Source organism: Bubalus kerabau, chromosome 22 (genome assembly GCF_029407905.1).
Source record: "Bubalus kerabau isolate K-KA32 ecotype Philippines breed swamp buffalo chromosome 22, PCC_UOA_SB_1v2, whole genome shotgun sequence".
NCBI lineage: Eukaryota > Metazoa > Chordata > Mammalia > Artiodactyla > Bovidae > Bubalus > Bubalus kerabau.
In genome coordinates, this window is record NC_073645.1 from 53,368,724 (window position 1) to 53,380,994 (window position 12,271).

Below are 12,271 nucleotides of genomic sequence, written 5' to 3' on the forward strand. Positions count from 1 at the left end.
GACAGGAGCGCGGCGGAGGCTATCGCCCGAGCGCTCCGCGCAGACCCCGCCCTTCGGGCCCCGCCCTATTCCCAAGCCCCGCCCCTTCTATGGCCTCCCCACCCTCCGCGCACTCCCCTCCCCTTCCCCGCCCCGCCCCGCCCTCATGCCCCTCCCCTCCCCAGTGCCCGCCCCGCCCCCCGCAGGCCCCGCCCCGCCCCTCGTACCCCTGTTCCACCTTCCGCAGGCCCCGCCCCGCCCTCGCCCCGCCCCCGGCCCGGGCGGGCCTCGCCTCTGCTCTCGGCGGCGGTGGCGCTGCGGGAGCTCCGGCGGCCGCGAATCTAATGGCTGCGCCCGGGCCGCGGTGATCGCGGGCGGAGAGCGACGGGCGCGGGGCCGCGGAGATCGAGAGCGAGCGCGGCCGGACCCCGGCCCGGCCCGGCCCGACCGGCCGAGCCCGCGATGCGCCCCGGGGCCGGCCCTCGGCGCAGCTGACGCCGCGGCGCGCGGAGACCCCGGCCGGCCGGCTCCGGAGAGCGGCTGCCCCGGCCCAGGCCGCGATGGCGGGCAAGGCGGCTGCTCCGGGCACCGCGGTGCTGCTGGTTACGGCCAACGTGGGCTCGCTCTTCGACGACGTAAGTGTGGCGCCGGACCCGAGATCCCAGACCCCCGGACCGCGGACCCTGAGCCCCGGGACCAGGATCTCGGTCCCGAAGCCCGAAGTCCCAGGACTCAGACCCCGAGTCCTGAGCCCCGGGACCCCGTGACCGGGATCCCTGGCACCCAGGCACAGACTTGAGCGCTGGACCCGGGAGCCTAGCCCCGTCCCTGGAATCCTGGTCTCCAGGTCCAGCCTTCAAACTCCATGGGTTGAACCCGGAGACCAGTCCCTGAGCCCAGGTCCCTAAATCCTAGTCCTGATCCCTGTCCAGGGTCCCCAAATCCTGACTCCAAACCCCAGTTTGAGGGCCCCACACCCTGTACCCAATGTTGACCCAGGAAGCTTGACCCTGAACCCTGGGTTCCCAGACCCCAGCCCGTGTCTCCCGGGCCCCAATGCCTGACTTCTGGCCGCTGACTCCCAACTCTCCAGTCCATGGCCCTGGCCTCTGCCGGTCTGCCTGTCTCCCTGCCTAGCCTGTGGCTGCCCCCAAGTGTGGGCGCCCTCATTTTACCTTGTAACTTAGTATCTCTCTAGTTCTCAAACAAGGGGCTCCTGTTGAAAGCCTGGAGGACTTTATGTTTCTTGCCTGTTAAAGAGAAAGATGCGAGAAGCTTTTCAAGGCCAGAAAAAGGATGCTGACTGTCCGAGGCCTTTACGTTCTGGGGCCTCCCACCCGGCACCCGAGGCCACTGGGAGAAGAGTCAGCCAAGGCCTGGTGCTCCCCCGGCTCCGGAGGCAGGCCCAGGCTGACCTAGTTCACGTTGTAGCCGCGGTGCCACCCCGCTGTTGGTACTTACACTGCCAACCCAAATAAAGCAGAATGCGGCTCCAAGTGGCGTGCTTGTTTAAGAAAAGAGGGTGATGGCCCAGATGGAGCTCCAGGCAGCCCCGCACTACACGCCCCCACCCCCGCGGAGGTGAGCGGTGGGGCGGCCCCCTTAACCAAGCAGACCATGGGGCAAACATGCCTTCCACCCTTGCCTTCCTTTGCTGGCTGGCAGTGAGCATCAGTGAGGTGTTTCTTAGGCTAAGTTCATGCACAGGCGAGGAGTGATTTTATTAATCCAAGGTAGGCGCTATTTTTGTGTTTTTCTCTTTTTAGCTTCCAGGCTGGCGTTCTGTACTTCCCTGCTGGGGGTGACCTGCTTGCCTCTGGCACGGACAGGACAGCTTTATCTAGTTTCACGTTTGATCATTTTCTACAAAAGTGCCCGGTCTGGGTGTGTGTCTGTATATTTAGCATTCTATTCTTGGCTTTCCAGTAACATCCACTCTAACATGGTTTTACTCAGATGATTCAGATCCGTTAGCTGTGGCTTCAGAGCCTCAGAAATGTCAGGAAAATTAAGCACGGTGGGGTATTTCAGTCTCAAAGGGAAGAGAATTTTGCTGTGCAGACGTTCTTCCCAACAATTTTCTGACCCCGAGCTCCAGCGTTTCTGTTGTGTTTCAGCTGTGTACACACGCTTCCCTCCGTGGATGTTAAAGTGGCTCACTTGGTTTACTTTGGTTAGCACCAGCCTCTCTCCAACTCTCCATTCTTCTGACAGGCTGTGTGGAGCGCTGCGTCTTGTTTGTATCGTGAAGGAACCTTTGTTTGGTAAGCAGTGCACAGGTTAATTCCGCTCGGTTGCTTTCGACTCAGGGCCAGGAGAGACATATCTGTCCTCACCCACATCTTTCTCAACGTGCGCAGCTTGGCTGAGGACCGTCCCTCCTCAGCGGCCTGGAGAAGCAGGGGTGGGTGTGGACCGGTCCCCGGAGCCTGGCCGGGGAAAGCAGCCGTTGCCTGAGTAAAGGACGCTTTGACTCTTCGGTTCGTAGGAGGCCTCAAGAGGGCTGCTCCGTGACTCTGTCTTGTGTGGCGTGCGCCCTGCGCACTGACGCTGTTCAGACGGCCCAGTTTCATCATCTGGAAACCAAGTTCCGCCGTGTGGCCGGGCCGTGTGGTGGGCGACACCGGCCCCCTCCTGGGGGATGCGGGTGGGTGGGGATGGCCCTGCTGGGGTGGGGGACGCGGGTGGGTGGGGATGGCCCTGCTGGGTGGGCACGTTCTCCTTTCGTCCTCAAGCAACAGGTGGTTGTGTTTGCTTGTGCAGCCCCGTTGGCTCCCCTGGCTACCCCTCCTCGTCCAGCAGTGACCCCGTGGAGCACTGGATGTGGACTTCCATGTGGCTTGGGTGTCCTCCTGGAGCACCGGTCCTGCCGTGCCTTCCCGGCCGCATCAGCCTTGAGCCGCTTCCAACCTCCCCCGGTCTGCTTGGGAGCAGCCCTCTCTGTGCCCGGACCTGCGGCTGCCGCCGGCTGTGTGTCGGGGTCTGGGAGCCCCTGCGCCGGGCTGGGCGCCTCATTTACTTGTGCGTCTCCCTCCAGCATCGTCCGTTTGCCCTAACCCCCTGCGAGCCGCAGACCGTCCTGTCTGTGGTCGGCTGTGTCCTCACCTGCCCCCCCGGGCTCCGTCGGGTCTAGGGTGGCTGAGCACCTTGTCCCTGACAGGCCCTCGGGTTGCTCCCCACTGTGCAGTGCTACACACCCGGGGGTGGGCAGAGCCCACAGTACAGTGGTTCTCAAACTTTTCCTGCTTAATTATGGAGTGCCCGAAGAGTCCTCGGTCAGCCCCCACTGGTCAGTCCAGAGAGACCGAGGATGGCGGAAACTGAGACCGCTGCAGGTTCTTTTAGAAGGAAGATGTCCTCGCATGTCACGGCCCTGGCAGGCCCTGCCGGTCATGCGGGAGGTGGTGGGATGGAGCGTGAGCCCTCATGTTGTCCTGCTGTGGACAAAACTGGGACCTGCCGCATCCCTGGACCCAGGGCCTCCATCCTGACTGGGGGCAGGCATGCAGCGGGGGGCTGCCCCCCGGCGCCCCCAGGGAGCCCAAGGCTCTCCGCAGTCACCGGTTGGGCTCCTGCTGTCCCGAGCCGCTTGCTGGCAAGCACTCCTCACCTGACTGCTTTGCTTGAGATGGCTGACTTTTTGGTTCTTTACGTGGTGGGCTTTTTTTTTTTGCTGGAAGTTAGCTGGGAAGGTGGATCCTGCAGCTGCGGCTTCAGAGCCCGGCCCCACCCTTACATGGTCAGGCTGCTTCTTGGGAAGGAGACGAAGCCAACAGCGGGCTTCTGAGAGTGCGGCTCGCTCTTGGGTGTCCGCCTGGAGCACCGGTCCTGCCGTGCCTTCCCGGCCGCATCAGCCTTGAGCCGCTTCCCACCTCCCCCGGTCTGCTTGGGAGCAGCCCTCTCTGTGCCCGGACCTGCGGCTGCCGCCGGCTGTGTGTCGGGGTCTGGGAGCCCCTGCACCGGGCTGGGCGCCTCATTTACTTGTGCGTCTCCCTCCAGCATCGTCCGTTTGCCCTGTAGCCCCATTCCCATTCTGTCCTGAAAGCCCCCTGCCCTGGGTCCCCCTCCAGCTCTGTCTCTGCCTCCCCAGCCCTGTGTGCAGGGCCGCCCTCTCCAGCCCAGGGTGCAGGGGGCCCACGGGGGCCTCATGCGGGGCCGGCCTTGGTCCCGGCCCTCTCACTTGCTCTGATGGCGGGAGTCCCCCCAGTTCTTGGAGGAGCTGCATTTGGCGATGGCTTCACCAAGGCGTCATTCACGTACACGGACTTCATTCTTATGAGGTGTACAGCCCAGCGGTTTCTGGTGTCACACAGCTGTGTGACTGTCCCCACAGTCAGCGTAAACTTGTTTTCTGGAAAGGACACTCCGTACGCCTTAGCTGCCCCCTCCCCCTAATTTCTGCCGTCTCCCCAGAAGCCCCCAGCCCCTGGTCAGCACCTGTCTGCTTCCTGTCTCTGTGTGTCTGCCTGTCCTGGGTGTCTCGTGAGTTTGTAAGAGCAGCTGGCTCGGCGTTTTCAGAGCTCAGCAGCTGGATGTCAGCGTGTCCGTCACTCTGGTGGCCAAGGACCGCTCTGCCGTCCGGCCGTTTGTCCCCTGCCGGCCCTGGGTGTCTGGGCGGCCTGCCATGCACGTTCTGCTTCTCCTGGGCCCGTTCCTGGGACGGGGTCGGCCGGGCCTGTGTGACTTGCGCTGAGCCTTTTGAGGAACTGCCGGCCATTGTGCAGCGTCGCACGCTCTTCGTCCTTGCCAGCCCAGCTCGAGGGTTCCGATTTCTGCTCATCCTCCAGCGCCCAGCGTCCCCCGTCTTTTCTCAAAGTCTTGTTCTGGGTCTCTCCCCCGGCTCCCAGGATTGCACGCCCGCTTCACGGGAGCTCTTCTCTCTGGACTCTGGTCTTTAACTAGCTCTCTACACGGACGCCCAGGAGGCAGGAGGAGACCCCAACCCCAGGGAAGGGCCAGAGCATTTGGCCAGAGCTGAGGACCGGTGGCCAGATCTCCTCGAGGATGGTGGCGCGTCTCAGTTTCGGAGGCGGTGCTTCCTGCAGTGTCCCTTGGGCTCCAAGGCCCCCGAGGGCTGTGGCGCCGGCCAGGGTGAGGCTGAGCCCCGGGCCTCTCTGCAGACCTCTCCCAGCCCCCCGGCAGCGTGGGAATGGCTGTGGGGGAGAGACGGCAGCGGGAAGGTGTCTCTGCGTCCTTCTGGCTTTGCTGCCTCGAACCTGGGACCTCCGCGTACTTCCCCTTTGGGAATTTTGTCTGTGTGCCCGAGTTTGGGTCTCTCTGTAGATGGGGTCCCACCCGGCTCCAGTGTGGTGGGGTTCAGCCTGGTGGGGTTCGGGGTTGCTCCCCCAGGTGAGGAGGCCGTGCCTGCACTACACACCTCCTCGTGGCCTCAGTGAGCCGCGGTCCTACCGCCGCAGTGCGCCTGGGGTCTGCAGCCTGTCATCTGTCCACAGGCGTCCCTGCCCCCTCCGTCTGCCGCCATCTCCGGCTGGCCGCCAGCGCGCATGGTCACCTGCAGCCTTTCCTCATTCATCGGCGCTGCAGACGCTGGGGGAGGGCGGAGGCTACTGTGGCGGAGATGCGGCTCAGCTTTAACGTCTCGGATGTTTTGTGTGTTTTGAACCCAGTGGTGTGAGCCCTGCGGGGCAGCTGGGGGGACAGCCCTGAAGGATGGGGTCCCGGGGCACGTTCACACCCGCTGCCTCTCAGGCTGTGTCCCTCTGCGGGGTCAGGCTCTGGGCCCGCGTCGTGCACTCCGTTGGCAAGTGGACCGAGCCTTCCGGGGGAGGAGGGGCTGCCGCTGCTGACCAGGGCCATCTCAGGTGGGCATTTGCTTCTGGGAAGGGAGCTCCTGCTGGGGGCAATTCCACGATGTGTCAGGTCTGATTCGGAAGTTACAGAACTCGGACCAGGCCTGCCCCCCAGGAGACATCCCTCGTTTAGGGAGCCCGCCGTCTGACCCAGGAGTAGGGATGAGGAAGCAGGGAGGCTGCCTAGGGGAGGCGGCGAGCCTTGCTGAGGAGCCAGGGCAGAACAGCTCCTTCAATGTGGACCTCCCACTGCCTGCCCCGGTGGGCAGGGGTGGGAAGCGGGGCAGCAGCATCTGCTGGGAGGTGGGTCCGGTCCAGGAATGGGGTCCGATGTGGGGGGGTCAGCACGGGGCTGGGAGGCTGGTCTGAAAGGCAGTGGCGAGTCTGAGGGGCGTCTCAGCCCCACGCTCTGTGTCTCCTGGGCCATGGCCCTGCTCGCTCCGTGTCTGCGGGGCTGGGGCCCCTTCCCACCTGAGTGAGTTTCAGGGGGGTGGTCGTGGGCTCGGGGATGGGGAGGGGGAGGGGTGAGACTGTGGTGCGTTCCCCAGTGGACACGGACATGGCTGCCTCAGTTAATCGGGGCCCCGGGCGCTCTGCTGATGAGCCCGAGGGGTGACTACACATGAGCTCTTGTGCCGGCTGGGGTGGGCGGTGCGCCCCGAGAAAGGCTCTGAGCTGCGGGACGGCCCACCCTGGGGGACACAGGCTCTGAGCTCGTGGGACACGGGCTCTGAGCTGCGGGACAGCCCACCCCGGGGGACACGGGCTCTGAGCTGCAGGACACGGGCTCTGAGCTGTGGGACGGCCCACTCCCGGGGACACTGGGGGCCTCGCCCTCAGCGATGCGTGTGGGTGAAGGGCCGCTCCCCAGTGCGGCTGAGATGCGGGGCCGGCGCAGGGCTGCCGGCTGTCGAAGTGAGGAGAGGCATCACCCGCGCTGTTGCTGTGTGAGGGTTTCTGTAACTCCGGAGTTGGAGGGTAGGGGTCACCCGCGTGTTCCTGAGCCTGTGGGGACACTCTTCCTTTGCCCGTCTGGGTGAGGCTGGGCACATGTGGGCCTCTGTCTGGGGAGCATCCCGGACTTTCTGGGGTCTTCCCGACCCTTCTTCAGTCATGGTCTCTGCATCCACTTAGTTCTGGTGATGGGATCTGTTTTCTAAAACAAACCGAGTGCAGCAGGTTTCTTTGGGAGATGGACGTGGCGCTGGGGCAGGGGTCCCCTCGGGTCACTGCGTGTGTGGGGATGGGGGCGGTGTGGGGCTCAGGCTGCACCGTGGGAGGAGGTGAGCAGGCTGAGCAGCGAGGGCCGCGGGGTGTGGGGGTGCCCTGCACCTGACCCAGGATGCCGCCTGCTCAGCGCCAGACCCCGAGCTCCTGAACGGGTCGGGGTGGGTGGCCGTGCACACGGCGAGGGGTCCTGACCGTCCCGTGCAGGGCGAGGGGTCCTGACCATCAGGGACACACATGGCGCTGCCCAGGCTCATGGAGCTTTGCTTTTCCCTCGAGTAAGAAGCCCAGCCATCTTGGGAGCACGGCTATGGGTCAGCGTGGGTCCTTGAGACCCTGGGCCGTTTGTGCCTCAGGCAGGGAGGAGGGACAGTGGCATGGTGGCCGCCAGGGGTCATGGGCGATGGGGTGCCCCGGCGGGTGTGGGGCCCTGGCGCTGTCCGGCCTGTCCTGGCCGTCCCCACGAGGCCTTGGTGGGCCGCATGTCCTCGCCCGTGTCCCAGGCTGGGTGTGCTCAGGCTTCCTGGTGGGTCCCTCACCATGGTGTGGCCAGCACGACATCCCGGCATGCTCACGGGCTCCTTCCCAGGGGCCCCTATGCGTGACCCTGGCTTGTGCCCACAAGAGCGCCTGCAGCTACACCTCCCCTCCCCCAGCGGAATACGTTCTCCCTTCTCCGTGCTTTGGCATCAGTCCAGGAGTCCCAGCCCCTGGGGTGGCAGACATACACCCTCGGCACAGGTCACTGCCCAGCTCTCTGCCGCCTTCTCTGCCCCCCCATTAATTACAAGCTCCCAGTCTTTTATCATGTTTTAGGGTGATCGGGCCTGCTGGCCTCTGACCAGTGGTGCGGGGCCGGGATTTGGGGTCCCGCCCCGATGGCCGTGTAACCGGACTTGCAGCCAGCCCGCTGGCCGGCAGGACCCTGTCAGAGCTGGGCGGGGGCTGAGCTGGGGAAGGCAAGTGCCCCCTGCCTGGCACCTTGTGAGCACCAGGGCCCAGTGTCAGAGGTGTCCTCGGCGGTTGGTGCACAAGTGTGGCTGTTGGGGCAGACGGGACTCGCATTTCCGGCAGCTCGCCCTGCGCGAGTGGAGCCCTCGGTCTGAGAACAAACGTTTGCCGCCGGGCAGCGGTCCCCACCGTCCAGCCTGAAGCCCAGCCCTCCTGGCCGTCTGCGGGGCTGAGCCCCCAGCTGCTCACCCCCCAGCTGTCGTCACTGAGGGTCCCACGGCTCGGGCCGTCTGGGGCCCTCCTGCCAAGCGCTGCTCTGCTGGCTGGACAGACCAGCCGGCGTCCGACAGGCAGACAGTTTGCCACGTTCCACGGATGGTTTTTGGCAAACTGTGGACTGTGTGGACTGCAGTGGCTCCTTGGGGGTCGCCCTTCTCACTCCTGGGGGGGGGGCAGGGCAGAGGAAGCCAGAATCCCCCACGAGAGGCCTGCTGCGCCCGGAGAGCAGTGGGTTATGACTGGGGCGCCCCTCTGAGCAGTGTCTTGTGGGGGCGCGGGGCCACCGTCCGGGGCTCTGCTGTGGCTAGGGGTGACGGACAGCGCCCCTCCCTGCGGGGCTGGCATGCCAGCCGAGTCCCGCGCCCTGCCAGGGGGTGGGCTGCTCAGTCTGTGCGAGGGGAGGGCTCGGGCACGCCCCCTCCTGCTGACCCCGACACGGGGCGCGCCTCCCCAGGTTAGGGGCTGACCTGCACGCCCGCCCCGCTGCCTTCTCTCCTGGCAGAGGGGCCGTGAGCCCAGCGCGGCCTCGGGTCAGCTCCCACTGGCCTGCGGGTGCCTCGCCTGCCCCCCGGGCACAGGGTCCCCATGTCCGTGCCTGCCTGGGCTCGAGGGCGGGGAGGGCGGTGCTGCACAGGGCAGCAATGCGCGGTCAGGCGCCCGTGTTTCTGGCCACTTGGTGCTGGAAGAGCAAGAGGCAGCCCTGTGGCCTGTGCCGCCCCCTTTAGGGACAGCGTCTGCCTCTGGTCCCCGTGTGGGGGCAGGTGTTCAGGCTCTGAGAGGCCTGCCCCCAGCCCAGCCCGGCCTCTTGCCGTCTCTGTCTGACCCGGTGGTCATTTCTGCATGTTGGGCCTCTGCGGAGGCCTGTGGGGTACAAGTCACTGCTTGGGCCTGTGTCCCTGGGGAGGGGGCTCAGGACCCTGCGGTCCTCCCAGAGGGGCTGCTCTGGGGTCCACCTGGGCTGGGCCAGAGGCTTGAGACCCCCGCTCCGAGCACCTGTCCCGCCTTCAGGGGCTTTGGGGCAGCGTCCGCATGGGTGGTGGAGAGCTGGGCAGGGGCGCTCTGGCCCCGCGGTGAGCCCGGGCGTGGGGGGCAGCCCCGGCTCTGGCCGTCAGCGCTGCCAGCACCCTCGTGGGCTCCTCCCGCAGCGTCTCCGGGGCCCCTGTCCTGGGAGACTGCCAGGAAGGGCCGGGGAGGCCCACCGTCCCGGTTTGCCTGCTGGTGTCCCGGGCGCTCTCCCCTGCAGCGTCTCTTCGCCCAGGGCTTAGCTGGGGCGCCTCGGGGGCACGCACCCAGTGCAGCGCAGGGCTGTCTACCCCGCTGCGCAGGGCGGAATGCGACGTGCGGTGTGTCCAGCGCAGGGCTGTCTACCCCGCTGCATAGGGCGGAATGCGACGTGTGGTGTCTGTGCTGGAATCTGAGGTGGCGTGGGCTCTCCTTTCCGTTGGACTCACTCTGTTAAGAACGACATCTGTCCAAGTAACCAGCAAGCTTGTGGGGACAGCTGTTTTGCTTTTGTTTTCTCCTCCATCCCTGTCGCAGTTTGCAGATCTGTTGTAACTTCCTGTTTTTGCCGAGGCGCGGTTGCTTCCCTCCCGGCCGCCTGCGGGGTGGGCGGCGCAGGCGGGGGTGGGGGGGCAGGCCGGCGGGGACGCTGTCGTGGTTATCAAGGCAGCTGGCAGGACACGGGGCATGTGGCGGGAGCTGGCTGGCGGGGCGGACACAGGGCTGTCTCAGGAGAGCAGGTGGCGGCTCACCTCGGTGGCAGAGCAGCGGCCCCCAGGACCTCAGCCTTGCGTGCGTGGCCCTGGGGACACGGGGGCTGCAGGGGGCACAGGGCAGGGGGTGCGGGCGGCCCAGGGCTCCCGGGCCTCGGGGCCAGCCTCCGCCGAGCGCAGGTATGCGGTGACACCGGCACCGCAGAGGCTCGTCTGTGGGGACGTTTAGCGCAGCTGCCCACCCAGGGGAGCGCACTGGGCACCCTGCAGACGTGCCCCGCCCCAGCCGCACTCCCACCAGCCCGGCCCCAAAGCTCCTCCAGGCATCTCTGAACTGGTGGCCTCTCGTGAGCTGCCCCCGGCCCGACACCCCTCATGCCTGCCCCTCCCGTCCTTGGCTGACGGAGCAGGGCTCTGTGGCCCAGGGAGAGGCCGGGCAGGTGGGGCCTGGGGGGGCAGGGTCTGGGAGGGGCGTTCTGGGAGTGGGAGGAGTATTTGGAGGAGGTTGCTGGGGGTCCCGAGGCTCAGGGTCCAGGAGGCTCTAGGAGCCCACAGGTCCGCCTGCACATGGCCTGCGGGGCCGGCGCGTCCCCCAGGCGTCGCCCTCTGGGGCCCGACGCCCTTTGCTTACAGGGCAGAGGGCGCGCTGACTCGGACCCCCTGGCTCACAGCTCATGCGCGGTCCCAGGCCACCCTGGCTGCTGAGTGCAACCCGGAGACCATCAGGGACCTTGGCAGTAACTCGCTCAGGCGACGCCCTGAACACAGAGACCACAGAGTGTCTCTTGGGCCGGGACGCAGGGCTGGGTCCTAAAGGCTCTGGGACATGGGAGTCAGCCAGCGAGCTCAGGCAGGGTGGCCGCTGGGGCCGTTGTGGGCGGGAGCAGTGCAGGAAGCGGGGAGCCGGCGTGTGAGGCCATGTGGCTGGCGTGGGCTGGCTGGCCCACGTGGGCGGTGAGCTGGAAGCCGGCGCTGCAGGATGGTAATGATCTGTGCATCTGATCATGCCGGGCCCCGGGCCCTGTAGGGGACGCGTGGGGCCAGGCCTCACTGTGGACAGTCGGCTCCCTCCTTCAGGGAGCTGCCTGTGACCCGTCTGCGTGTTTAACAACTGAAATGAGTTGGTGCGGAAGGGGAGGATGCGGGGACTCAGGCCCTGGAGGGTGCGCTCTGACCGCTCAGGGGTGCCGCTGGAGACCGCCAGCCCCTGGAGGTGCGCCAGGTTCAGGGGATTCCTCCGGAGGGCTGCCCGAGGAGCCCAGGGTGGCAAAGCGGAAGTACCAGTGTGTGGCCTCTCCACTCAGAAAGCTGAGAATTCGTCCTAGCTTCTGGGGGAAATTGACGTCTGTGTGCCGTGATGACCCTGAGGGTTTGTTTTTCATAAGGGCAGTCACATTGCAAGCCCCGGAGTACCCCAAAGCACCTCCTCTGCTTTCTGCAGGGTGCTGCCTTCTAGCCACCGGCCCAGACGGACCCCGGGGAGACCTCAGTGTTTTGGGCAGCTGCTGTGCCACAGACCTGTGCTGTGGACACAAAACAAGGTTCTGACGATTAGTAAGAGAACGGAGTCCTCACTGCTGGGCGGAGCCCGCCCGGTGGGGCCGCGGAACCGCGCCCCTGTGCTGGGTCTGCTTCTCTGGAACGGGGTGGGCGGGCGCGGTGCCCCGTCCAGAGCCTGGCTGCGTGTCCGTCCGTGTGTCCTGGCGAGCGGAGCTTGGGCGAAGGCACCTCCAGGCCAGTCCTGCCTTGTTGCGGACAGGCTGCTGAGTCCCTGGGCCTGGACTCGAGCTTCTGGACTGTTTGAGGTGGAGCGGGTCCCGGATGGTGCGTCCCCGCAGCCCAACACCCTCTGTTGGCTGAGTTCTGGGCACTCGCGGGCTCCCTCCAAGATCCACCCTGCCAGGGCCCCGGCTGAGGCGCTTCCTATCCTCGTGGGGTCCCCATTCCCGGGAGGTGCCAGGGCCCACGGCTGCGTGACCTCGCAGAGAGCAGGCACTCAGCATCCCCAACGCAGAGCCTCTCCTTGCTGCCCCTTCAGCCCCAGCCTGGCACCCTCAGGCCCCCGAGTGGCCTCTCCTCCTCTCGGGGTCCCTTAAGGACCTGGCGAGCTGCTGCTGAGCCAGAGCAGGTGGTGGGGTCCCTCCTGGCTCTGGAGGAAACCCACTCAGCACGCCTGAGGTGCTGTGCCCTGGCCTTTGTGCTTGCTGTTGGGCAGGCGCCGCGGTGGCTCCCTCCTGCGTGGCCCCTTAGGCCTGGACCCCCATCCGGTCTCGCCCCCTAGCTGCGGCCCACGTGTTGTAAAGGTTTCCC

General features: G+C 66.1%; 1 protein-coding gene across 2 annotated transcripts in view; it reads left to right on the forward strand.

Annotated features, from left to right (window-relative positions):
* Nucleotides 1-248: 248 nt before the first annotated feature.
* Nucleotides 249-12,271, forward strand: part of INPP5A (inositol polyphosphate-5-phosphatase A) — a 145,964-nt gene continuing 133,941 nt past the window's right edge. For both annotated transcript variants that reach the window (XM_055560676.1, XM_055560675.1), the window contains exon 1: nt 249-614. In XM_055560676.1, coding sequence (XP_055416651.1) covers nt 540-614 — 75 coding nt within the window. In that variant the 5' untranslated portion in view covers nt 249-539. The remainder of the gene's footprint in view (nt 615-12,271) is intronic.